Source organism: Aquarana catesbeiana, linkage group LG03 (assembly GCF_042186555.1).
Source record: "Aquarana catesbeiana isolate 2022-GZ linkage group LG03, ASM4218655v1, whole genome shotgun sequence".
Classification (NCBI taxonomy): Eukaryota; Metazoa; Chordata; class Amphibia; order Anura; family Ranidae; genus Aquarana; species Aquarana catesbeiana.
This window is the reverse complement of record NC_133326.1, coordinates 130373453-130399073: the sequence shown is the minus strand read 5'-3', so window position 1 is coordinate 130399073 and position 25621 is coordinate 130373453. Positions and strand designations below refer to the sequence as shown.

The 25621-nt window shown below is 41.5% G+C and overlaps 1 protein-coding gene across 1 annotated transcript in view; it reads left to right on the top strand.

Moving 5' to 3' along the window:
• MAPK8IP2 (mitogen-activated protein kinase 8 interacting protein 2) overlaps positions 1-24749 on the top strand; it is a 102762-nt gene extending 78013 nt beyond the window's left edge. Inside the window, exons 7-12 of the mRNA XM_073619229.1 lie at positions 4071-4240; positions 12715-12824; positions 13782-13892; positions 18576-18646; positions 20492-20590; positions 21409-24749. Coding sequence (XP_073475330.1) covers positions 4071-4240; positions 12715-12824; positions 13782-13892; positions 18576-18646; positions 20492-20590; positions 21409-21481 — 634 coding nt within the window. The 3' untranslated portion in view covers positions 21482-24749. The remainder of the gene's footprint in view (positions 1-4070; positions 4241-12714; positions 12825-13781; positions 13893-18575; positions 18647-20491; positions 20591-21408) is intronic.
• The last annotated feature ends 872 nt before the right edge of the window (positions 24750-25621 follow it).

The window sequence follows — 25621 nt, the reverse complement described above, 5'->3', positions numbered from 1 at the left end:
TGACTCCCGTAGTTCCATGGGTGCATACAGTACCTGGTGCATTGGAAGGGGTATGGTCCGGAGGAACGCTCTTGGGTCTCATCCTCAGACGTATATGCCCCTGTCCTGCTCCGTGATTTCCATAGACGTTTTCCCCTCAAGCCTGGTGGTCCTCCGAGGGGGAGGGGTCGTTGAGGAGGGGGTACTGTCACGGCTGGGCTCAGCCCTTCCTTCTCAGAGCTGGCCGCTCAGCTGTCGGCTAATTGCCAGCTCCTATCTCTCCACAGTTACTCAGCTGTTGATGATATTCTGCTAGTCAGTCCTGCCTACTTAAGCCATTCAGTATGCTCTCCTGCATTCCTGTTAAAAGACTTGCATGGCTGACATCCCTTCTTGCTCCAGATCCTGCTTGCTGTTTTACTACGCTCATCTCCGGCTCCCTGATGTTTGGCTTGTCTGACTATCCGTTCCGTTCCTGAACTCTGGCTATGTTTTGACTACGTTTTGTTCTATTTACTTTTATTATTAAACAAGTGTGATTTAACTTTACTTCTGTCTCAGTCTGATTTCATGGTTTCTGACAGTCATACAGTAATGTAGGCCCCCAATGATCATTACTTTTTTGGGACTGGCAGGATATCATAATCATAAAAAAACAAAAAAAAAACATGGAAGCGCATGCCCTAGTGCAAGGAAGAAGGAAGAGCAGAGAGTCGGCCACAACAGTGGTATATGTTTGGCAGCCACCGGGAATATGGAGGACCAGCAAACATTCAATAGAGCAGCGTTCACCCGAAGGAGACTGTGTGGTTGCCATAGTTATAACGTCATAACTATGGCAACATGCACAGCCCCCTATGGGTGCATCAAGAAGTTCATTTCACTAGAGCATGTGCTTCCCTGGTTTGTGTTTTTTTCATTAGATTGTCCACAGTCCTTGTTCAGACAATTAAAGGGGTAGCTGCAAAAACCCTGATATAGTGAAGGCTTCAATACTGGTTCGGATCTTTTTTTGGTTGGCCACACCTGAGCGCGAGAGTGGGATTAGTGGTAAACTCTAAGCATCTCATCAAGCACTATGCCCATCACTCTGCCATGATTCAAAGCTCCTACAGGTAGGCCTAAAGGTTGTTGGATGAAAGTGCAATAAGGTTTGGCACAACAGGAGGTGTTTGACTTTTTTAAGCAGCAGTTTATGTTGGCCCCCATGCTTGCCATGCTTGCTCACTACTTGCTAAGAACCAATGCCAGTACTCAGGGCCTCTCATAAGTACAAGGCAGCCAGGAGAAGATCATCACCTATGCCAGTGAAAGCCTAAATGCAACCAAAAGGAACCCTGCAAACATCAGCTTCTTTAAGCTGGAGCTCTTGGCCTTGGTGTGAGCAATCATACAACACTTTGCTGAGTACCTGGCAGAAGCCAAGTTTAAGATTTGGCTGGGTAACATTCCATTGTTGTATCTTCAAACAGCTAAACTTGAGAAACCATACACTGAGATATCCACAAAACATTTACAAGTGTGTGGGTCTCTTCCATTGGTGTAAAAAAAAATCCTGTTCACACTGTGTGGTCTGTTCATTGTCAAAGGGTACTGAGACCCAAATTCCACTTCTGACATGGCACACACATGGTCCACTGGAAGTAATGATCATCGAAATTCTTTCTCTCAACATGTCAGAAGACGTATACCTTCACATTCTAGTTATGCTGGACCATTTTTCCAAGTTTGTGGTGGCAGTACTATCTCTTGACCAAGACGGTCCCCCAAATGGTGTAGAATGGTCTGCAAAGATACCAGGGGACAGCAAGTTCAAATGGGGTAGAGTACAATAGACTGTTACTTACCAAGCTTAGATGCAGGCGCTAGTCTCTTTAATTCCATTTCCTACAACTCCTTGGGTTCCTAGACACTCACAGGGATGACAAATACCTTATCTTCTCTCCCTCAACAACTCATAAAGACTACACCTAATGAGGCAAATGTAGCTTGGCAAATGATCTGGCCAAGTGAGCAGCTCTCCATTGTCAGAACGAGCGTGAAGGCTTTTCTGGAAATACCCAGTTACTGTGGGGAGCACTTCCCTAATTGCTACCAGAGTGTGGCAGTTCCATTGGGTTCACCCTTGGTCCTTGGATCCCTCCAGCTATTCACCTGTATTACTGAAGCTACCCTGGAACCCTGAGAGGAATGTTGTTTATGAGGTTAATCACAAGTAGATGTTTGTGTTCTGAACTATTATACCTAAGTAGTGATCCACAGCTAGATTTTCTGTTGTTATAGAATGTTATAGAGGCTATACTCTGAGTCACAGAGACATTGCTGTGAAGAGTCCAGCTTTGTGCAGCTTTTATGATCTGCTTTGTATTATTTAGCATTGTACGCATGCTCTTTGCCATCCTGAAATAGTTTTGTATTATTGCTTCTAACTTGCAACTGTTCAGTAAACCGCAAGTTAGCCTAAGATCACATTGGAGCGATTTGTCATGCGACTTGAGAGATCAAATGGCATGACAAGTTGCAGCCTATTGGAAGCAATGGCACTGTTCCAATCGGCGCAACATCGATTTTGCGGCGCCCGCACCAATTTGCAAAAGTAGTTCCTGCACTACTTTTGCCGATTTCAGGTGCGCCATCAATAGACATCTGTGCATAAAGCCACACAGATGTTTATCAAGTAGCAGTTGAAATCGTGCTGACCTTGCTACTTTGAAATCGCGCTACTTCAAGTGAAGTAGCGCAATTTCAAAGTAGCATCAATGTGAACCAGGGCTTAAAGTTATTTTCTGTCTGATCATTCAGCCAATTAATTATTCAGTTAAACAATTAACTTGTGTCCATGTACACTTCAGGTGCACAGCCCATATGGTTCATTAAACTCTGCAAACACTGTCACGGCATCTCAGCTTGTTGGAGTTTAAACTAGAATGGCTTGTAAATTAACTTTTTGATATTAGTAATCTCACTGATGGACATTATGGTTATCATAATACAAAATTCTAAGTACAAGGGGACCGATTTGTAAAAACTCTTGAAAATATGTCTGTGTTATCTGTCTAACCAATGTTAGCGAAATCTTATAATGAAGATTTGAAAGTGAAAGCTGGAATTTGATTTCATTGTACCAACAACAGGAATGCCGCACACTGAAATGCAAAGATATATTCTTCCTTTATGGAAGTTCCCCATTTCAGAAATCTAACACCGTACACACTCCCCACCCCATCCCCCTGTTGTACTTCCCTCCATGAGCGATGAGCTGTCAGTGCCCATTCAGCCAGTGCAGTACATACAGCATAGTATATTTTCTGCCTCCTGTTTCCATTGATTAGACCCAAAGTCAAATATCTCCCTTAGGCCCCTTTCACAGATCGGACTGTTCAGGCGGACCTGTTCCTGCTCCATGTTAGCCTATGGAGCGACGGATGTCAGCAGAGACATGTTCGCTGACATCCGACCCGGTCCGATCCGCTGAAAACAGACGGATGGCCCTACGTCCAGATCCGTCGCTGGTGGGTGAGATCTGATGAAAACGGACATGCTGTCCGTTTTCATCCGATCCTTCCATAGGCAGCAGCGGCGCCTGACAAGCCCCTCCCCGCTCAGTGAGCAGATAGGGACCTGTCATCCGCCGGCTCAGCAGAGATGAACGGAGAGGTCTCCCGCTGAGCTGGCGGACCGAGGCGGGCTCCATGGAAACGGAGTCCGCCTCGTGTGAATGAGGCCTTAGGTACTAGTATAGTAATTGTTACATATTCGTTTTAGAGTATTAATTGCTTAATTATTTAATTAATTGTTTCACAAATGGTAGCTATAAATGGTAAGTAAAAAAACAATGATTCATTTGCAAGTCCCTAAGAGCTTGTGTCGATGGCATCAGTTTGAGCCGTATTTGAGATTATTCAGAATTTATGTGACTTGCAAATAACCACCTTTTGATATGGATTTGACCTGCTGCAAGCAGGTTTTGCGTTCCCATAGACTTTTATGGAAATGCAAAGCCCGCTTGAAGTGAACAAAAGCCCGCCGACACAGGCCCTTACACTAGCCACATAGTTTTGACTTCTGCTTTTTGTGTCCCTGCTACTCAGGTTTATTCCTCGTCATGAAGATGAGCTTGAACTGGATGTTGATGACCCGTTATTAGTGGAATGTGAGGATGGTTCTTGGTGTCATGGCTATAACATGAGAACAGGAGAGAGAGGCATTTTTCCTTCATTTTATGCCCATGAGGTTGTCTGTCCTGTAAAAGAGAATGTTGGTAAGCAACATAGAGCTGCAGCCTTTTTTTATTTTTTAACAAGTTAAAGTGGCGTGCATAGTATACATAATCTTATTCCTAAAGTCTAGAGTGTGGTGGTAGATTGCAGACCGAACAATCCTGGGGAGCTGTCCAGTGGTCCCTGCTATAGCTCAGGGTGTCCACCTGAAAAGAAAAGAGCAGGAGATAGGAGAGCCCTTTTAGTGTAGTAAATAAATTCAGAAACAAAATGTTTCCACAATAAAGGGACAAAAGGTCAAAATTGACTTAAAACTGTTGAGGCTGTGATCACCCAGCAAGGGGGAAACATGCAGCCTTTCTAGTGTGTTGGTGGAGAAAACCTCCACGCAGGATTGGTGTGGTCACTCTCTGTGTCTCCAGCATTCCCATCATGGGTGCTTTGTGGTGTTCTCAGGTGGGTGAACGGATAGGTAAGAAGAGTCAGTGAAAAAAAAGCACATTAGTAGTTTAATTGGCAGAGATGCTTGATGTGGTTATTCAAAGGATAGGCATGAGTCATCTACTTTAGTAAAACATCCAATTACTTTATATTACCGAATAAAAAGTATTTTGTAGCTTTAAATTGCCACTTCCTCAGATCAAGGTGATAAAATTGGTGGCTAGATTTAGCTGGTGGTGTGCGCCACTTGAGAAATACTGTTTAGCAGCCACTAGATGGAGAGCAGAGTTTGTGGCAATGATGTCATCTAGATGGATCACATGTAGAAGGAAGTGGCAATTTAAAGCCACAAAACGCATTTTATTTGGTGAAATAAAGTAATTGTATGTTTTACTAAAGCAGATGACTCGTGTCTACACCACATCAGGCGCCTCTGCCAGTCGAACTACCGACGAATTTTTTTTCACTGACTCTTCTTACATAATCTTATTCATGTGTTTTTTTATTAAACAAATGTTTGTATATGTAATTTATAAATAAACATATATGTGAGAGGCACCCATATTTGCCCATTACACACACAGGCTCTGTTTCCTGCTTGGTAGCACTACCCACATTGCTTGTGTCTTGCTAATCCTCTTTTTTTCTCGGCAGTCTGAAATGACGCAAAAAACCCACATTATGATAAAGCTGGTATTGCCAGGGCCTGATGCTGGCTGTAGAGAGTCACTTAGACTATTTTATAAGACCTTAGGTAGAAAAATATAAACAGTGAAAGTCAATATGTAGAAGGTGAAACAGTTCAAATACCCTAGCATGAATAATGTTAACAGCTAAAACAAAACAGAACAGATTCATTCTATTCGCTAAGCTACCTGAACAGTCATTAAAATTTCCTACCTTCCTTTTGTAAATCAGCTCCAATTTATTTTCACTAAAATATACATTATATTATGCTTGATCTCAAAATCCATTTATTTTTCGTTCATTGAGGGACACAGGAAGTCTTTCACCTTCATGTTTTACTGCTGCAGTGTCCTAGGAGGATGGACATCATTTCTTCAGCTGTTCTGTGGGAATGACTAACCTATTTTTTCTAGCACGTTTTTTTCCCCTTCATTTAAGACTCTTCTCTACATCACTGCTGGAGCTGGAGTCTTTATTTGCAGTGTTCTGGTGTGGCCATCCTCAACTTGACTTTTGGTGTGCTGTGTCTGGACCCCCATTGAACTGGACAGGGGTATCCTGGAAGTGACCTCTGGCATTGGGTTCCATGTAGGGCACTTTCCAGACTCTTGCTTTGTCTCTAATAACTCTTTTGCAAGTAGGCCAGTCAGGCCAAGTGCCAGGAGCTACAGTATCTCACAAAAGTGAGTACACCCTTCACATTTTTGTAAATTTGTTATTATATCTTTTCATGTGACAACACTGAAGAAATGACACTTTGCTGCAATGTAAAGTAGTGGGTATACAGCTTGTATAACAGTGTAAATTTGCTGTCCCCTCAAAATAACTCAACACACAGCCATTAATGTCTAAACCGCTGGCAATAAATGTGAGTACACCCCTAAGTGAAAATGTCCAAATTGGGCCCAAAGTGTCAATATTTTGTGTGGCCACCATTTTTTTCCAGTTTTCCAGCAATGCCTTAACCCTCTTAGGCATGGAGTTCACCAGAGCTTCACAGGTTGCCACTGGAGTCCTCTTCCACTCCTCCATGATGACATCACAGAGCTGGTGGATGTTAGAGACCTTGCACTCCTCCATCTCCTGATTGAGGATGCCCCACAGATGCTCAATAGGGTTTAGGTCTGGATACATGCTTGGCCAGTCCATCACCTTTACCCTCAGCTTCTTTAGCAAGGCAGTGGTCATCTTGGAGGTGTGTTTGGGGTCGTTATCATGTTGAAATACTGACCTGCGGCCCAGTCTCTGAAGAGAGGGGATCATGCTGTGCTTCAGTATGTCACAGTACATGTTGGCATTCATGTTTCCCTCAATGAACTGTAGCTCTCCACTGCCGGCAGCACTCATGCAGCCCCAGACCATGGCACTCCCACCACCATGCTTGACTGTAGGCAAGACACACTTGTCTTTGTACTCCTCACTTGGTTGCCGCCACACACACACTTGACACTATCTAACCTAAATAAGTTTATCTTGGTTTCATCAGACCACAGGACATAGTTCCAGTAATCCATGTCTTTAGTCTGCTTGTCTTGAGCAAACTGTGTGCGGGCTTTCTTGTGCATCATCTTTAGAAGATGCTTCCTTCTGGGATGACAGCCATGCAGACCAATTTGATGTAATGTGCAGCGTATGGTCTGAGCACTGTAAGGCTGGCCCCCCCACCGCTTCAACCTCTGCAGCAATCATACGTCTATTTCCCAAAGACAACCTCTGGATATGACGCTGAGCATGTGCACTCAACTTCTTTGGTCGACCATGACAAGGCCTGTTCTGAGTGGAACCTGTCCTGTTAAACCACTGTATGGTCTTGGCCACCGTGCTGCAGCTCAGTTTCAGGGTTTTGGCAATCTTCTTATAGACTAGGCCATCTTTATGTAGAGCAACAATTCTTTTTTTCAGGTCCTCAGATAGTTCTTTGCCATGAGGTGCCATGTTGAACTTTCAGAGATCAGTATGGGAGAGTGAGAGCTATAACACCAAATGTAACACACCTGCTCCCCATTCACACCTGAGACCTTGTAACACTAATGAGTCACATGACGCCGGGAGGGAAAATGGCTAATTGGGCCCAATTTGGACATTTTCACTTAGGGGTGTACTGACTTTTGTTGCCAGTGGTTTAGAAATTAATAGCTGTGTGTTGAGTTATTTTGAGGGGACAGCAAATTGTTGACACTGTTATACAAGCTGTACAATCACTATTTTACACTGTAGCAAAGTGCCAATATTTACAAAAATGTGAGGGGTGTACTCACTTTTGTGAGATACTGTATCATATTTACCTAGACTGCAGCACACCCACTAAAGCAGCTGACATCTTCAGACTGGAATAATGTTACCTGCACATACCAGAGTCTATTCCATCTTCAGAGTTTTTCTTTGCTTAGATGAGTGTTGCCATTTTTTTCTGCCCTTTCTGCTGAGATTTTTACTATTATCATGCAAATTTTATGACTCCAATCACCCAGTTATTTACTGACTTTGACTGCGTAGGCTACAAGCCAGTTTCTGTGCTTTTCCTGCAGAATTTCTGTGTGATTTACCCATGGCTATAGCAAGTTCTGAGCCATTGCTGCAGAAACTCTTTCTCTGGATCGTTCCAGTCTTTGACTGCTGAGCATGCTTCTGAGAAGTCAGTCTACTGCTATAACTCCCTAGTTAAAATAGACAGTTTCCGCTCAACAGTGCTCACCTCTCTAAAATTAGAGGATTAGCCTGTTGCTTCTACCAGTGCTATTTCCAGAATTTGCTGTGGGTTCCCTGCCCTTTCAATTTGTTGGTCCTTTTATTCTGCCTCTTGACTACACCTCTGCTGTTCACCAAAGTGCTGGCCCTAGTACTAATTCTACTGGCACTCTACTGGCATCCCCATTGTGGGATATTTAGATGACCTCCTGTTGAGGGAACAGTCAGGGAAGGCTCTGTCGGACAATGTGGCTTTAACCATTCAGATGTTACAACAGTTCAGATCCTTAACCCAGATACAGGTCAGAGTGTTTCTCCTTCAGGAGAAGCTTCAAACTTTCCCAGATTTGTACTTATCCGACTCTTGGCTTTTAAATGAGAGTCCAGAGTCTGAGGGCAACCCCCTTTGGGGCAGTCCTATTTGCCCAGTTTCACTCCAGACCTCTACATTTGATGACATTTTGTCATTGTGGGACACATCAGTCCGGGTTCCCAGACAGACTAATTTGTTTGGCACCAAGGACCAGGTTGTCTCTGGTTTTGTGGTTCAGAAATCCGACTGTGTGGTGTCCTGGAATCCTTTTAGACCAGGGGACTTGGTCATCTGATGAATCTAGTCTCCTGATCATCATCCTGGCGATTTGCTTTAAAGTTATCCAATCAGTCGCAACAGTGGTGTACATCAATCATCATGGAGGAACCAGAGGTCTTGCCATGGCTCTAGAGATAGAGGCCAGAAGCAGCATTCCTGGCCTTTAGGTTCAACAAAAAACTGCACGTTTGTACCTAGACACAGGGATCCTCTTGTGTATGTTCAGGTGACTCTCTGGAAACAGTACACCCTGATTTATGCCTTTCCATCACCCTAAAATTTCTTCCTCATCTGCTTCCCAGGATCAAGATGGAGAGCGTTCTGGTGATCCTCATTGCTCCAAACCCCGAGCATGCAGATGTTGTACTATGACCTGATAAGACCCTCTCCTTTCTACAGTTGGGGCCTGGACCTGTGTTTGGTTTTCAGTACTATCAAAGATCAGGTTTATGCTCTTGCTAACTTATTTCAGGGACCATTGGCCTCTCACTCCTTTATTAGAACCTTTATACAGGGAGTCTCCCATGTAGCTCCCCCTTTTCAATCCTGTGTGATTTCATGGTTCTCTCTGCACTTCAAAAACCGTGTTTCAAACCCATTAGAGGCATTCTTCTCTGTACTCTTACCGACAAGTTGGTATTTCTCATAGACATTACCTCTTTAAGAGGAGTGCCTGAACTGGTGGCCTTATAATTTTAAGGAATCTTTTTGGGTTTTACATAGGAACAATGTGGTGTTGAGGCCTAGGACTTACTTCTTATCTAAGGTAGTCTCTGCCTTTCAGTTCAGCCAGGACATCATTCTTTTGTGCCTTTGTCCTGCTCCAGTTCACCCCAAGGAAATTTCACTACACTGTATGAATGTGGTTTGAGCCTTGATAGTATATGTCTCAGTCACTGGCTTCTTCTTCCACCATTTTTTGGTGTCTCAGACAGGCCATCATCCATGATTATAGTCTCAAGGATCAGATTCCACCCTTTTCTGTCAAGGCAAGGCAATTTCTACTAGATTAGTGAGTGCTTCTTTGGCTGTTCAGTATGAAGATAATGTTTCCCAGATCTGTAAGGCTACCACATGGTCTTCTTTTCACACATTCTCTAATTCTACCAGGTGGACATTGAGGCCTCATCTGAAGCCAGCAGAGCTGCCAACAGAGGGGTACCACCGGACCTCCTGTAGGGGGCCTGGACACACAGGGGGGTCTGGACAGCCGGGGATTGGTGCAGAAGGATGGGAAGACAATTACAGAATAGTTACATAGTTACATAGTAGGTGAGGTTGAAAAAAGACACAAGTCCATCAAGTCCAACCTATGTGTGTGATTATGTGTCAGTATTACATTACATATCCCTGTATATTGCGGTCATTCAGGTGATTATCTAATAGTTTCTTGAAGCTATCAATGCTCCCCGCTGAGACCACCGCCTGTGGAAGGGAATTCCACATCCTTGCCGCTCTTACAGTAAAGAACCCTATACACTGTGTCTCTCCCTACAGTAGCTGAAAGCCAGTTTCTCCCCCTCATCCTACTGCCAGCTTTCAGCTGCTGGAGGGAGAGACACAGACACAGTTCATTGTTCTGTAATTGTCCCCCTGCCCCACCGCACCAATCCCTCTCCGTGTTCTGCCCACATCTGATTTCCCCCCTGTGTTCCGATACCGATCACTCCTGTGTACATTCAAAACTGTGTTTACTCTGCTTCAGTTTATGAATGAACAGGAGCCTCTGTATCCTGTTCATTCATCTTCAGTGCAACTGAGGCTGCAGAGAAAGGAATTGAAGGATCTGTGTCTTCAATTCCTTTCTCTTTCTCAAAGGTGAGATGTCAGGGATCTATTTAGACCCTGATATATCACCCACCCTGATATATCACCCAAGCCCCCTCTCAATGGCGTTGAAAAAAAATTGTATGGATGTGCGGATGCGTTCGGACAGCTGCTGTGCCCTCATAGCATAACATAAGCTGCCTCAACACAGCAATAGCCACATTAAAGAAAAAAACTGATTCCCACTCTAAAGGACACAGCATCTATGTAAATGAGCCCCAAGACCTCGTTTACACACAGAACTTTATTTATTAACTCAATGCAGTTTTATTGTTTAGATTTAGCAGGAATTGTGTAAGTTATGGTAAGTTATGTCATGTTTAAGTCCATTGATATTGATTTTCGTGTATCTTTTGTGAAAATATTGTTTTGAGATTTTCAGGGCTGGCGGCCTGTAAGGCAGATTGTGCATGCCCCCCATGATTTCTAATGGCAGCCCTGGATGCCAGCTTTGGACATAAAGTCCTTCAGGCCACTTTTAGAGCTGCAGGCAGTCCCTAGTTCTCCTAGTTGTTTTTATGGCCCTGTTTGTGTTTGTTTCATTGCCCACTACTCAGTGGAACTGCCTTTGAAGTTCCTAAAGGTAAAAATATTTGTGTGTTCCTCATTAGTTGAAAGAGAAAATAGAATTTTTGTTTTAGTGCTTGTCATAAAATCCTTTTTTTGGAGTCCATTGAGTGACACAGGTCTCTCCACTTGCCGACCACATTTTTTGCATTACCAGGTTGAGGGCGTGTGCCCACCTGCACAGCTGTTCTGTCATTCGTCACAACACATGCCCATCACTGGGTCCTGGCCAGTGACTGACCGCCGGCATCCGGCGGTCCAACTCTGATCTTCCCCCAACACAGCTCTGTGAGTCTAAACAACACAGAGCTGTGTTCAGTGACAGGGGATCTCATTGCTTTTTAATTCATTGCTAAGCAACTAGATCCCCAGTAAAAGCAGCACACACATAAACACTTGTTAGGCACATATTTAACCCCTTGATCGTCCTAGATGTAGGCCCCTTCCTGCCCAGTGTTATTGGCACTATTCACTTTAATAATGTCACTGGTGATGTCAGTGGCAGTTAGTCGCCACAAAGTGTTGGTTAGTGTCAGATTGCATGCCGTCCTGCTATAAGTCGCTAATCATCACCATTACTAGTATAAAAAAAAAAAAATTCCAGTATATATCCCATAGTTTCTAGATGCAATAACTTTCACACAAATCGATCAATATACACTTATTGGGATTTTTTTTTACCAAAGACGTAGTGGAATACATTTTGGCTAAAATTTCTTAAGAGATTTAATTTTTTTATGGGATATATTTTAAAGCAGAAAGTAGAAAATATTGTTTTTGTTTTTTTAATTGTCAATTTTTTTGTTTATATAATCAAAGAAATAAAAACCCAGAGGTGACCAAATGCCACCGAAAGAAAGCTATATTTGTGTGAAAAAAAATGATTTAAATTTCGTTTGAGTACAGTGTTGCATGATCACGCAATTGTCAGTTAAAATAGTGCAGTGTCGCATAGCAAAAAATGGCCTGGTCATAAAGGGGTAAAAACTTCTGGAGCTGAAGTGGTTAATCATGCTCTCGGTATTGCTTTCTACAAAACTGAGGTATGATAAAGTAGGAGGGATTATTCTGAGCTGGCCTGCAGTTTGTTTTTTTGTTTGCTAGTGTCCATTCCTCATGTAGGCAGCAGTATAACTCAAAAGTGAAAGACTTCCTGTGTCCCTCAATGGACTCCAAGGAAAGGATTTTACGGTGAGTACAAAAATCATATTTTCCATACAAACATAGTACACATAAATCTTATAGTACTCATGATGCCAGATGAAAGAGAATGAGAACCAGAAATATGAGGATTCCTCTTTCCGTATTCACAAAATGGGGAACAACAGCCTCTGCTGCTCTTGCCTGTCTTTAGACCAGTCTCTTGTGCATACTTACTTTTAGTGGTATCACGTTTGCCTAAAATACTATTGCTTTTTTTTTTTAGTTTATTAGGCAAATGTTTAAGCATAGCTGCTTTTGTTGCAACTTTTCTAAAACTATTAAAGGGAATCTGTATTGAGAGAAATACGGTGGCTGTCATTGCTGTATAAGTGTATTCAGTGCTTTTGTGAGTCACTGACCTGGAACAAAAAAAGCAAATCAGGAAAGTATTGAAGCCAGACGCAGCCATGCACATAGCATTTTCATAGGGAGGCAGCCTTTTTTCTCTTTATGGGTTTTCTTTAATGCCAGAAAATTATCAACAATAAACTTTTTTTAATTACCCTGCAGTTCTCAAAGGAAATTCTCCCTGGGTCCAGATGTTTGATGTGCAGTTTTTGGGTTCAGTGGAGGTTCCACATCATCAAGGCAATGGTATTCTCTGTGCAGCTATGCAGAAGGTAAGACTCTTTTATACTGAAGGCATCTTTCAGACAATCTTGAAGTGATTGTAAACGATCACCTTGTAAAACAACCCATTCAGTTTGAAATAGATATGAAAGGCAAAACATTAGCATACAGTAGATATATAAAAAAAAAATTATAAATACCTTTTTTCCCCTTTTTTATAAGTGATCGCATTCCCTCTGTTCTCAGCTGCATAAGAGCTAGGGGAGGAGAAGCATCAGCCCCCTGAGCTTCCCAGTAAAAGGCTGTGCAAGAGGGGTGTGGCAGGACAAGTCTGTTCATTGGAGGAGAGCAGGCTGAGTTCACAGCTAGAGAATGAGCCACAATGTGTTCTCTTGCTTAGTGTGGTCAGTTTTTAATAGGAAAACAGAGGAACTGGCAGGAACACCAGGGATTTCACACAAAGGAAGCAATACAAAGAGAACAGGATACTTTTTTCATACAAGTACATGGTACAGCAGACACATATAAGGAAAATGAAATGTTGGGTTTCCATACTCTCTAAATACAGGATGAATATGAGCTCCTTATTTGCAAAACAGGATAAAACTATCACTTTTAAGATGATTATTTTCATTAGGGAAGCCTTAATTTCTGTGGCATGTACTAATACTCACGCACGAATGTAGTCTATGGACTGACTGCAAACAGGTGACAGCAAAGTATACTGCATGATGGTACTAGGACAGAGTGAAATGAGAGGCTGAATATTGATTAAAAGGCTATGTTTACCATTTAGAACATGTTACACCCGTATTTACAGTGTAACATGTAACAATACAATGTAAACATGTAATAATGCATGTTTTTTCCTGTGCATTTATTATTTTTTTTCATGAAGGTGAACTTATCCATTAATACCTGCTTCCACTGTATGACGTGATTGTTAAGGTTTAAAATACCAACAACTGTGATGAACTGCTGTGTGCTATTTCTTATTGTACAATCAGATTGCAACTGCAAGGAAACTGACAGTACACCTGCGACCGCCAGCCAGCTGTGAACTGGAGATTTGCCCACGTGGTGTAAAACTCATCCTAAGAGGAAATGACAGGCCAGAGGTAAAAAATATTTTTTTTACATTTGAAACAACTTTAATATTGGGTTAGGAGTATAAAAACTTTATTTCCTTATTGCTTCCAATCCTTGCAATTTGCATAGTTTCTGAGGTGTACAGAAATGGGCCAGAACACAAGACATCTCATATGAACTGTTATGGGGAAGGCCACAATGGTACATATTAAATGGCTTAGGCAGCCCATAGATGATTCATTTTTTTGTTAAGCCAGCAGGTTGAAGGAAAGAAAAAAGGCTTGATTTCTCTATCCACACATTCAAGGTGGATGGGGGAATTCTTCAGCTGTCCCTTTATATGCTGGCAGTGGGGAGACTTCCCGCGTTCAGAATACACTAATTGAGTGCAAAAATCTGATAGGGTGGTTGTACAGAAGTCAATTGGTAGATCAAACTCTGTACAACCACCCTACCTTTACATGGATTGAAATTTGGCTGGTCCCTGCTGAACCAGCTGAATTGTGATCCATGTATGGCTGGCTTTAGCCAAAATTACAAGTTCATAGAATTATAATTAACGTGGAACTAAACCCTCCTATCCTTTACAGCCACAGAAGCTGCCATTTTAGCCTCTGTTTGATCTGCAGTTTCCATACTGCACATGTGATCAGTTATGACACCAGCCATTTGATGGCTTGACAGGTTGAGAGCCGAAGCAAATGTGCCAGTTATTATTATTATAATAATTATTATTATACAGGATTTATATAGCGACAACCTTTTTCGCAGCGCCTTAACACATGGGCGAAGACAGTACAATTACAATACAATTCAATACAGGAAGAGTCAGAGGGCCCTGCTAGTTAGAGCTTACAATCTAGGAGGGAGGGTCAAGTGATACAAAGGTAATAGCTGTGGGGGATGAGCTGATAGAGAAAATAAAAGTACAGATGTTAGGTGTGGGCAGAATAGTCTTCTCTGAAGAGGAAGGTTTTCAGGGATCGTCTAAAAGCAAATATAGTAAGGGATAATCGGACATATTGGAGTAGGGAGTTCCATAGGATCATATAGGCTCTGGAAAAGTCCTGGAGGTGAGCATGGGAGAAGATGATGAGAGAGCTAGAGAGCAGGGGGACTTGGAAAGACCGATTAAGTTGGTATTTTGAGACTAGACTAGTGATGTGGATGGCTTTGTAAATTATTGTTAGTATTTTGAATAGTAGCAGACACCGAGCGGTTGGTAAGGTGGATGAGTCTGGCAGCAGCATTCATGATGGACTGAAGGGGGTATAGCCTATGTAAAGGTAAGCCAATGAGACGGGAGTTGCAGTCATTGAGGCAAAAGATTACCAGGGAGTGAACTAGGAGCTTTGTGGTGTCACCAGTTACAAAGGGGCATATTTTGGAGATGTTGCGGAGGTTGATGTGGCAAGATTTGGACAGTAGTTGAACATGGGGTCGAAAGGATAGTTCAGAGTTCAGGATTACACCTAGAACCTTGGCATGTGAGAATGAGCTAATTGCCATCAATCTTGACAAAGAGGGGACAATTATGAGCTCAGTTTTGGATAGAATGAGTTTAAGGAAGTGGTGTGATATCTAGTCTATGTCTGTTAGTAAATTTGTGATACGCGAGGAAACTGAAGGCATGAGCTGAGGGGTAGAGAGATAAATTTGCGTGTCGTCAGTGGTATTAGAAGCCATGGGAGGCTATCAGCTGACCCAGGGAGAAGGTGTAGATCAAGAATAGAATTGGAGAGGTCCAACAACAGAACTTTGGGGGGTTTAGTTCCACGTTAATTATAATTATATGAACTTGTAATTTTGGCTAAAGCCAGCCATACAGAGAAAGGAAGAGGAGAGGAGGAAGTAGAATTGTAAGTAACGCTAAAGGTGCGTTTGGATAGGTAGGATGAGAACCAGTAAAGAGTACAGTACAGTCATGGAGACCAAAGGCATGGAGTCTTTTGAGGAGGAAGGGGTGGTCAATCATATCAAAGGCAGCAGAAAGGTCCAGGAGTAGGAGTACAGAATAGTGTCCTTTGGCTTTGGCCGTTAGTAGAGTATGAGTTTTAGGAGAGGAGTTTTTGTGGAATGTAAAGGGAGAAATCCACACTGTAGAGCAGGGATCCTCAAACTACGGCCCTCCAGCTGTTACACAACTACACGTCCCATGAGGCATTGTAAAGCTCTGACATTCACAGACATGACTAGGGCATGATGGGAATTGTAGTTCCTGAACAACTGGAGGGCCGTAGTTTGAAGACCCCTGCTGTAGAGGATCAAGAGGTTATTCTTGGTAAGGTGGTTGCTCATTCGGTTGTAGACCAAACGTTCAAGGAGTTTGGTTAAAAAGGGGAGCAAGGAGATGGGGCATAGGTTGTTAAGAATGGTGGAGTCCAGTGAGAGCTTTTTAAATATCGGGGTGACCAGTGCATGTTTCAGAGAGTTGGGGAAGATGCCAAAAGAGAGGGAGAGGTTGAATATGTAAGTTAGAAAGTGTAGGACAGAGCCAGAGGGTGAGCATAGCATTTGTGAGGGAACAGGGTCCAGGGGGCAGGTGATTATCTTAATGTTAGAAAGAAGTTTAGCAACCTCATTTATAATGGTGGGGTTGAATGAGGGAAGTAACGATTGTACCTGTGGACATGGAGTATTAAGTGGAGAAGGTATCTGTACAGTGGAGATCTCCTCATGAATTGTAATAATCTTATGTTTCAAGTGGCAATCTCCACAGGAGTGACTGAGTTAGTGGGTGGAGGCAGTGGAGGACGAAGTAGAGAGTTAAAGGTTAGAAGAGTTGACAGGGACGGGAAGCTCTTAATGAGAGTGATAAAATAGGTCTGCTTGGCAGTGAGGACCAGGAATTTTATTTTTGGAGGGCAGATTTGTGTGACTTAGACTTACGCCACAGGCGCTCAAGAGTGTGGCTATGTTTTTTCAGAAGTCTGGTGTCATCTCTTTGCCAAGGTTGTAGGGGTCGGTGGCCAGATTCTGTGTGTAGTGAGGGGGGCCAGTGTGTCCAGGGTGGATGACAATGAAGTTTTGTAGACAGAAGTGACTAGGTTGGGGCAGGACAGGGGTGAGATTTTGTCAGTTATCATCCAGGGCTTGCCTTGAATTTACCTGCTCTGGAAAAATTGTTAAATTGTTGGGATTAGTTCTACTTTAACATTACTATACTATGTACAATATAGTAAATATGCATTGCACACTTGATGATATGGGGTATTAGAGCAGGTGACCACTCAGGGTATCACCCTCATCCATGGTAAACCAATAAGAGGTTTTGCAGGCAGCTATAGAACACAATCACTGGATTGCCAGTGACTGGAAATGTCATCTACTGCAGATGTATAGTGCTATGATCATGTAAAAAAATAAAAAAGGGGGTAAACTGCGCATCAGTAAAATCAAAATTCCAAATAGAAGTGACAAATGAATATAAATAAGAAAACAAGAGCTGCAATTTCCTAGATGTTACAAACACACAACATAAATATTTATAAAATTTTTTGAACTCGCGCTAGTGATACATAAATGCGTATAGAGTGATAAAGCATCGTTTAGGAACTAAATGCAAATGATCACATATCCTGTAAAAGAATATGTGCAATATACAATAAAATTGACAAAAAGCTGCAATGAATGTGCAAAAAAAGGAAAAAAAAAGTATTTAGTCCATATGTGAACACCCAAGTCCAAGATTAAAAGTGAGGGTCTTGACAACACAAGTGCCTGGGTCCACCACCATATAGAGAGTGACTGGCTGCTTACCAGAAACCCATGACCCCCCGTTACAAAGGGTCTGAGTAAGCTGAATCTTAATATTCCGGACCACCACAAAGCCAAGATGGATAGCTGGGATGGAGCTCAGGGACCTTGACAAGGAGGGATGAATCCACGGAAAACCGGCTCTCAGCAAAGTGATGTAACCCTCTCACCGTTCCCGGTCCGCTTCTCCTCAGACCTGGGCCACTCTCCCTTCTAGGGCGGTAATAGAAGGGAGAGCGGCCCAGGTCTGAGGAGAAGGAGAAGTTTTTTTTCCGTTTTTTATCCTTTTTTTGCACATTCATTGCAGCTTTTTTGTCAATTTTATTGTATATTGCACATATTCTTTTACAGGATATATAATCATTTGCATTTGCATTTAGTTCCTAAACAATGCTTTATCACTCTATACGCATTTATGTATCACTAGCGCGAGTTCAAAAAATTTTATAAATATGATCATGTAAAGCAGCATGACAAGGGGATTGTATTGCTCATATGAGGGTGCTATTTTTGACTGAAGTAAACCCAATACTATATTGTACTATACAAACATGATGACACTCTTTGACATTTTTTTTGCATTTAATATCTGTGTTTTTTGCTTAAAATGTAATTTTATCTCCACCTTTTACATATAAATCAATCGTAGTACATTTAGCTGTTCTGTGCATTAAAACTGATAGTGAATTCAAAAAACTTTTTAAATTGGAAAAATAGTAAATAAAGTGCAATATTTAAAACTCCACATACATTATGCTTACTGCACTGGCCCCTGTGTAGCCAATTTAACACTTTTAGAACCATTTGAGAGATGCAAACAATTGCAGAGAATATTTTCAATGGAAATTAAGGGACTAGATGTTATTTCCAGTGCTTGCAGTTCTATGAACAGATTTACTGTACAACTGATTGTCGAGATCTTCTGTCTTATATCGTTCTGATTTGTTATTCTGCAGGATGAGCGCTGCAGTCATTTCTTCCAGATGAAGAATATTTCCTTTTGTGGTTGTCATCCACGTAACAGCTGGTGAGAAATTACATGATTTTAGGAACTGGGATATGTGCACCTCTTAGATTAGATTTGGGCAAATGTTAGTTATAGGCAAAAGCATGGTCAGTGTTTTCCTTCTCACAAATAAAATAACTAAAAGCACACAGTCATAACAAAAGGACAGTTCAAGGGGGATGTTTCTCTCATTTTGTTATTTTTATATTGGTTACTTATTTCTTGGTTTTTAGGTGCTTGTCTGTTTTTAAATTATTTTATTTAACTTTTAGTGGGAAGAATATTATGAAGATCATTGCAGTTCATTTGTATGCAATATTTTTATTGGAAAGCTAGGGGCTACCCCTATTGTGCCCCCAGGATGTAACAACAAATGTAATTAAAACATTTATTTATACAACATTTGTTAAAAAGCAGAAAGACACATATTCATATGTATGAATAAAAGCAATCTTTTTCAAATTGGTTTTTGCTGGTAGCATACTGTCCTCAGATGATGTTGAGGGCACAAGATGTGATTAATCTTGATATATAGTCAATCCTCTACGTGTTTCGCAGTAACAACCGCTTCTTCAGGAGGGGTAATTACTATCATCTAGGGTAAAGACAATAAATTATAACAGACTTTTGCAAATAATGTAATATTCAGTATTGCCAAAATAGAAAGGGGGGAAAAGTTTTTTTTTTATTATGGTCATTGTGTTGCTTACCCAAGGTAACCAGCAGCCAGTGACAGCAACAACGGTAAAGGCGCCCGAGGGTACTGCCCTACGACGGACAGGGGGGGGGCAACCACAGGCACACGTATCTATAGGTAAAAAAAAGGGTTGTATTTTATAAGCAGCACATATCTCTTGTGCCGCGTACACACGGTCGGACTTTTTGACTGGACGCCGACAGACCAAATCCGGCAGACAATCCGATTGTGTGTGGGCTTCACCGAACCTTCAGCAGACTTTTCCAGTCGCAAATCTGACAGACTTTAGATTTGGAACATGCTTCAAATCTTTACGTCGTAACTCCGCCGGACCCAGAAATCCACTCGTCTGTATGCTAGTCCGACGGACAAAAACCCACGCTAGGGCAGCTATTGGCTACTGGCTATCAACTTCCTTATTTTAGTCCGGTGTACGTCATCACGTACAAATCCGTCTGACTTTTGTGTGTAGGCAAGTCCAGTCCTTAGAAAGTCTGCTGAAAGTCCGCCAAAAGTCCGTCGAAAGTCTGTCGAAAGTCTGTCGGACGGGCTGTCGGACTTTTGTAGCTGAAAAGTCCGACCGTGTGTACGCAGCATTGGTGTAGAAACTCAGAGTCTTAAGGATAGAAAGGAGGGGAAAAAAGGAGGGGAGGGGAGAAAAAAGAAGGGGGCGGGTTGGGTGGGGAATAAAAGAGGGAACCAGGGATGGAGAGGAGGGAAACCAAGGAAAGAAAGGGGGGGAGGCATAGAGGTAAAAGCACAGGGAAGGGGAAGGAAAAGAGGAAAAAGTTGAGGGAAAAGAAAAAGGGGGGGGTGGATGGAAAATGGAAAAGAACAGGAAAAAGAACCAAAGAGAGACAATAGACTTACTGCTTATATTCATACATATGGGTATGCGTCTTTCCCCTTTTTAACACATTTTGTATAAATAAAATGTAATTTTTTTTTATTACATTTCTTGTTACTTCCTGGGTACCGAGATAGTCCATTTCCTTCTTTTATGCTGGGGGGGCACAATAGGGCTAGACCCTATCCTTCCAATATTGCTATCACTGGGATGATGGCACCTTTACGCTAAGTAATATTTTATTATTTTATTGAGGCACACTTTTTATGTACTGTATGTGATATTTACATCTTTTTAATCTGTTTTGCATTTGCTGTTACAGCTATTTTGGCTTCATCACAAAACATCCTGTCCTCAATCGATTTGCGTGCCATGTCTTTGTTTCCCAGGATTCAATGCGACGTGTAGCCGAATGTGTGGGGTGAGTTTAATACAGAATGAAAGACTGAGTAAACATGTAGTGTTTACTACTAATATACTGCTGTTCATTTTTACCAATATGTGGACTGGTCACAATAATGACCATGTTTTCCATTACCATTGCTTCCAGGATTGCATGTGTTTGTGCAGATGACAGGATACACTAGCCAATTAGTGATAATTACAATTTGCCACTGCTGCAGACACAGTAATCTACTGATGGATTGCACTGATTTTTCGCATAAGATTGAGCTCCTGCCGGTAAACATATAGGGTGGCCATTTATAAAGGATAGCAAAACAATTTATTTAAATTCACCTAATTCTTCCACAAGTTAATGTAAATTTGGAAATGATTGACTAGAGAGATGTGATATTAAAGTTTAGTATAAACAATGATGAAAAATACAGATTGATGAAAAGGAGAAAAGCTCCTGCTTCATGATTGATCTGCTAAAAATAATAGATTACCTTAGCTTTGAGACAAAAAAAATGAAATTTTTGGCAAAAAAAAAAAAAATGAACGTTTAAACTGGTAAATTTTTTCTTCAGTATACATTTGCTCAAATATTATCATTGTTAATAACTGGACATTGGTTAGCTGAAGCTGATTTATAAATAGGTGCTACTTATAAAATGGATATTTACTATAGAACAAATGTTAAAAATGCAGTTTTATTTATAACATCTATGAATAGAACCTCTCAGAGACGCCAGTTGCCAGATAAAAACCGTGTCTTCTCTTTGATGTTTGATAAGTGCCACAATCAGAATGTGAGATCTGTGTGATCACCGCTTTTCCTTTTTTTCCTCTTTCTAGACGAGCTTTCCAAGAATTCTACCAGGAACACGTGGAGTTCAGTTGCCCCACAGAAGATATTTACTTGGAGTAACCAAGGGGTTGTAGATATTAAGGGTGGGATTCTTGGGGTATAAATATATAAACAAGTCTCAATGTCATCATCACCCAGCCAGGACACCAGAGGCAATGAGCCTGCATGATCCCTGACATCCCCCAGCCACAGAACTATATCAGTTCATTGGTACAGGACATCTCACATTAACCCCTTTCCTACAGCAAACTGCAGAGAAACTCCTGTAACCCTCCTATTTCTTCTCACTTTACTCTCCCACCTGCTGTAAATTTGCTTGCATTAACTTCTGATCAAGTTTGCGGTGCCTCTCAGAATAATTGCTTCAGGCAGTAGAGCATGTTGGGTTAACAACTTCCTTAAATGATCATGCAGAGCGTCTAAACAGGACAGCTCATATATTAGAGACTGGGGAGCATTGAGTTTACTCTTTTGGACTCCAGACCAGCAGAGCACCTGAAATGACCCACAATCCTTGCTGCACACTTCACTTTATCTAATGCCTCGCTGCAGATCAGCGGAAAGTTTGATGTTGGCTTCCTTTCTAGAGCACACCTTGAGAGCATGTATATGAACCTCTACAGAGCTTCTTAAGCAGTCACCCGGGCAGTTTCTCTGGTAATGTGCAGATGTGTCTTTTTTTAACATACACAATTGGACAAAACTGCAGCTCATTACTCTAACCCTCCTACATTATCTGATACGTGGATAATTGGTCTTGGCAGTAGGCCAAGGCTCATCTCCTTTATCTACTCCAGGGGCATCTCTTTCCAATAAAAGCAAATACCTCCTAGTCATTTCTGCTTCCCATAGCTAAACTCTGTTGTTTCGTAAATGTAAATTGAATCTCATTCTTGTGTGGCCAACCAACCTCCCAAAGGCCCTCTGGTGGCTTTATAATCTAGGGGACAGCTCTCCTTGATGATGGGGTAGAAGACAGCTCTCCTTGATGATGGGGTAGAAGACTATTTATGAAATGATCAATTTCTTGATCAATTTCTTGCTCATGTCTGCTCAAAGTTGTTAATGATGCTGAGAGTAACAGCGTCTGCCATTACAGTGTATTCTGTGCTGTTACAGTCGTGTGTGATAGCTGGTGTATTTGCAAAGAAAAGCATTATATTTTAGTTGTCATTTGAGATGGGGCATATTGAGCTTTTTGGAGGAGCCCAGCTTCCGTTAGTTATGATCAGCGTAGCATTTGATAACTGTCTCCCTCACATGCTAGTGATCAGCGGCTTTCTGCTTTGTTCCTCCCATTTGTGTATCAGAACCTACCTGTTGTCTCCTACTGTTGTTCTGACACTGACCTTTCTATGCCAAGTCTGCAGTGAAGGGGTTAATGGCATGAAGATTCAGACTGTACAGCATGAAGATAATGTAGACACTATAGAGACTATACCCTCACTATTTCAACAGGTGATGCTCGAGTGGATGCTACGGAAAATCCAATAAAGTCATAACACGAATATCATGGAAAAACATTCATGGAATAGGTTTGTTGTTAAGGGAGAATCAACATTTTCTTTGTGTAAAACAATCATTAACTTGCTGAGGTATTTTGTGTAGGAACGTTTTATCTGACGAGGTAAAGTCCTAGGTCAAGTGTTTGCATAGAGCGTCAGTATCTGCAGTGTTGGCTCATGTGAAATGCTCAGAGCAGAACATGCATATCTACATAGCATAAAATAAAGAGGACCTCACTTACAAAAAGTGTCTGAAAATAAGAACTGTTGTTGTTATGCACAGTCACCAATATTATTTGATCTTTCAAGACCTCTTAATAAAGAGGTTGGAGACTAAATCAGGTTTTACAGGCCAGCACACTACAAGAAAATTATTATTATTATTACACAGGATTTATATAGCACCAACAGTTTGCACAGCGCTTTACAACACGAGGGCAGACAGTACAGTTACAATACAATTCAATACAAGAGGAATCAGAGGGCCCTGCTTGTTGGAGCTTACAATCTAGAAGGGAGGGTCAAGTGAAACAAAAGGTAATAACTGTGGAGGATGAGCTGATGTAGAAAATAGACATACAGTTGTTAGATGTCTGTAGGATAGGCTTCTCTGTAAAAGGAGGGTTTGTAGGGATCGTCTAAAAGCTAATAGAGTAGGAGATAATCGGACAGATTGGGTTATCGAGTTCCATAGGATTGGAGAGGCTCTGGAAAAGTCCTGGAGGCGAGCATGGGAGTTGGTGACCAGGGAGCTAGAGAGCAGGAGGTCTTGAGAGGAACGAAGAGAACGATTAGGTTGGTATTTTGAGACTAGGCTAATGATGTAGCTGGGGGCAGAGTTGTAGATGGCTTTGTAAGTAGTTGTTGAATTTAATTTGAAGTGGCTTTTAATTTTTGGTAAAGAACATTTTGGGAAAAGTTTAAGAAAGGCATGAAAACAGACTCTAACTAGTGATAGGCTTGTATTAGAAGTGATGGTGTATACCACCATACCACAAGTGCTGAACAAATGAATTGAAGTAATAAACCTTCTGGTCAATTCTGGAAGGGGAAATAAAAAGGGGCAAAAAGCAGCAATTAACAATTTGAAATCTTAAAGTGGAACTTCAATCTCCCGATCAAGATTGATTATTTTTAACCCCCATGCTGCTAGAATTAGTAAATAAATAGGAAAGTATATCATATTTACTTGTTTTCATTTTTTTTGCTATATTTCTTTAGTTACTTCCTGGTTTCTTGCCTATGCAAATTATGTCATACATCCCAGGAGTCTTCAGAAGGGGTAGAGAGGAGGAGGTTTTCTCAGTTAAGCACACTCTCCTTCATGGAAGCTTAAGCTAAGGGCAGGATGAATTTCAGGAAGTGAAGGCCCTTACTCAAGATGGCCATGGCCAGAAATGCTGGGGGGTGTTTTTCAAAGTGATTTCTCAACAAATTAAAGCATGGAGACAAGGATAAATGGGGGAGTTTGCTTTGAATATTAAAAAATGAATTAAATAGTGTTTTTGGTTTGTATGGCTCATATGCAGTGAGGATCTGCTTTAATAAATAGGACCCAAGATTTTACCTGATATTGGGAATCAGAAAGCTAACATTGGATAGGTGGCTTTAGGCAACACAGTTTTTATGGAATATTTTTTTTAAATGAGGTCTATGTTCTTGTTAGAAAACCCGAGGATCTGCACTGTCTAGAACCCAAAGACTGAATTTGTCAGCTGCAGAGGAAAGGCATGACATTCAATCGCACTTGATAATGGGATATATCTTTTTCATGTCATGGCTCATTTATTTTCCTTTCAGCATACAATAAAAAATGAGCTGCATTTCTGGTGTTTAATGTTTTGTGAGTGAGTGGTACAAAATGCACATTACATGGAATCACAAATATGCACGATATTCACATATGAGCTTCAATCTTAAGGAAAATATCTCATCAGCAACTGAGCATACATTCTGTATATGCTTGGCTCTCTAAAAAGACAAAGAATACCATACATAACATATCTGCAAAAGTGGTAAAGTGCCTGGAGGGACATGATAGTCACCATTTGGCTGTCATCTTTTAAGGTTTGACAGTAGTAATGTTCTAAAAGTATTTCTTGGCTTCTACAACATGCTTCCTTCCGATGCTACTAAATTTGTCACCTGCTGCAATTCCAGCATACTGTTTGAATGAAAGAGCATATGTGACCTATGTCACTGCAAGACAGCCAGAGGGAGATGTCATGCTGCAAAGATAACAGAAGCATCAGTACATCTGCTGCTTTGTGCACTGGGTGGATGCCAGGACCTCAGGGCAAACAGACCATTAGAGTTACCAAAGGTTCTAATAGTGGGCCGCAAGCCTAAGTGGCTGCTGCGACCTACTGAGCATAAGCAGAATATAGGAAAAGTTAATTTAAAAAATGCTTCCATAATATAATCTAAATGATGCCCTTGTAACTATGATAGTTGGTCATCCCTGCATACTCTACTCTAACACGTGAAGTGCCGGAATTCATTTAGTCACATTTAGTCAGATTCAAGAATCTGAAAATTTAAACTTTAGTTATTATATTTTTGAAGCTTTACCTTTGAAAGATTTATATTTACCCCAAAAGTGGAACTTCCACTTATTTGTCTCCTCTCCCCTCAGGTGGCACCTTTCAGGAGGGAGGGGGGGATGGGGATCTGTTTTTGACAGATACCCTGTCCC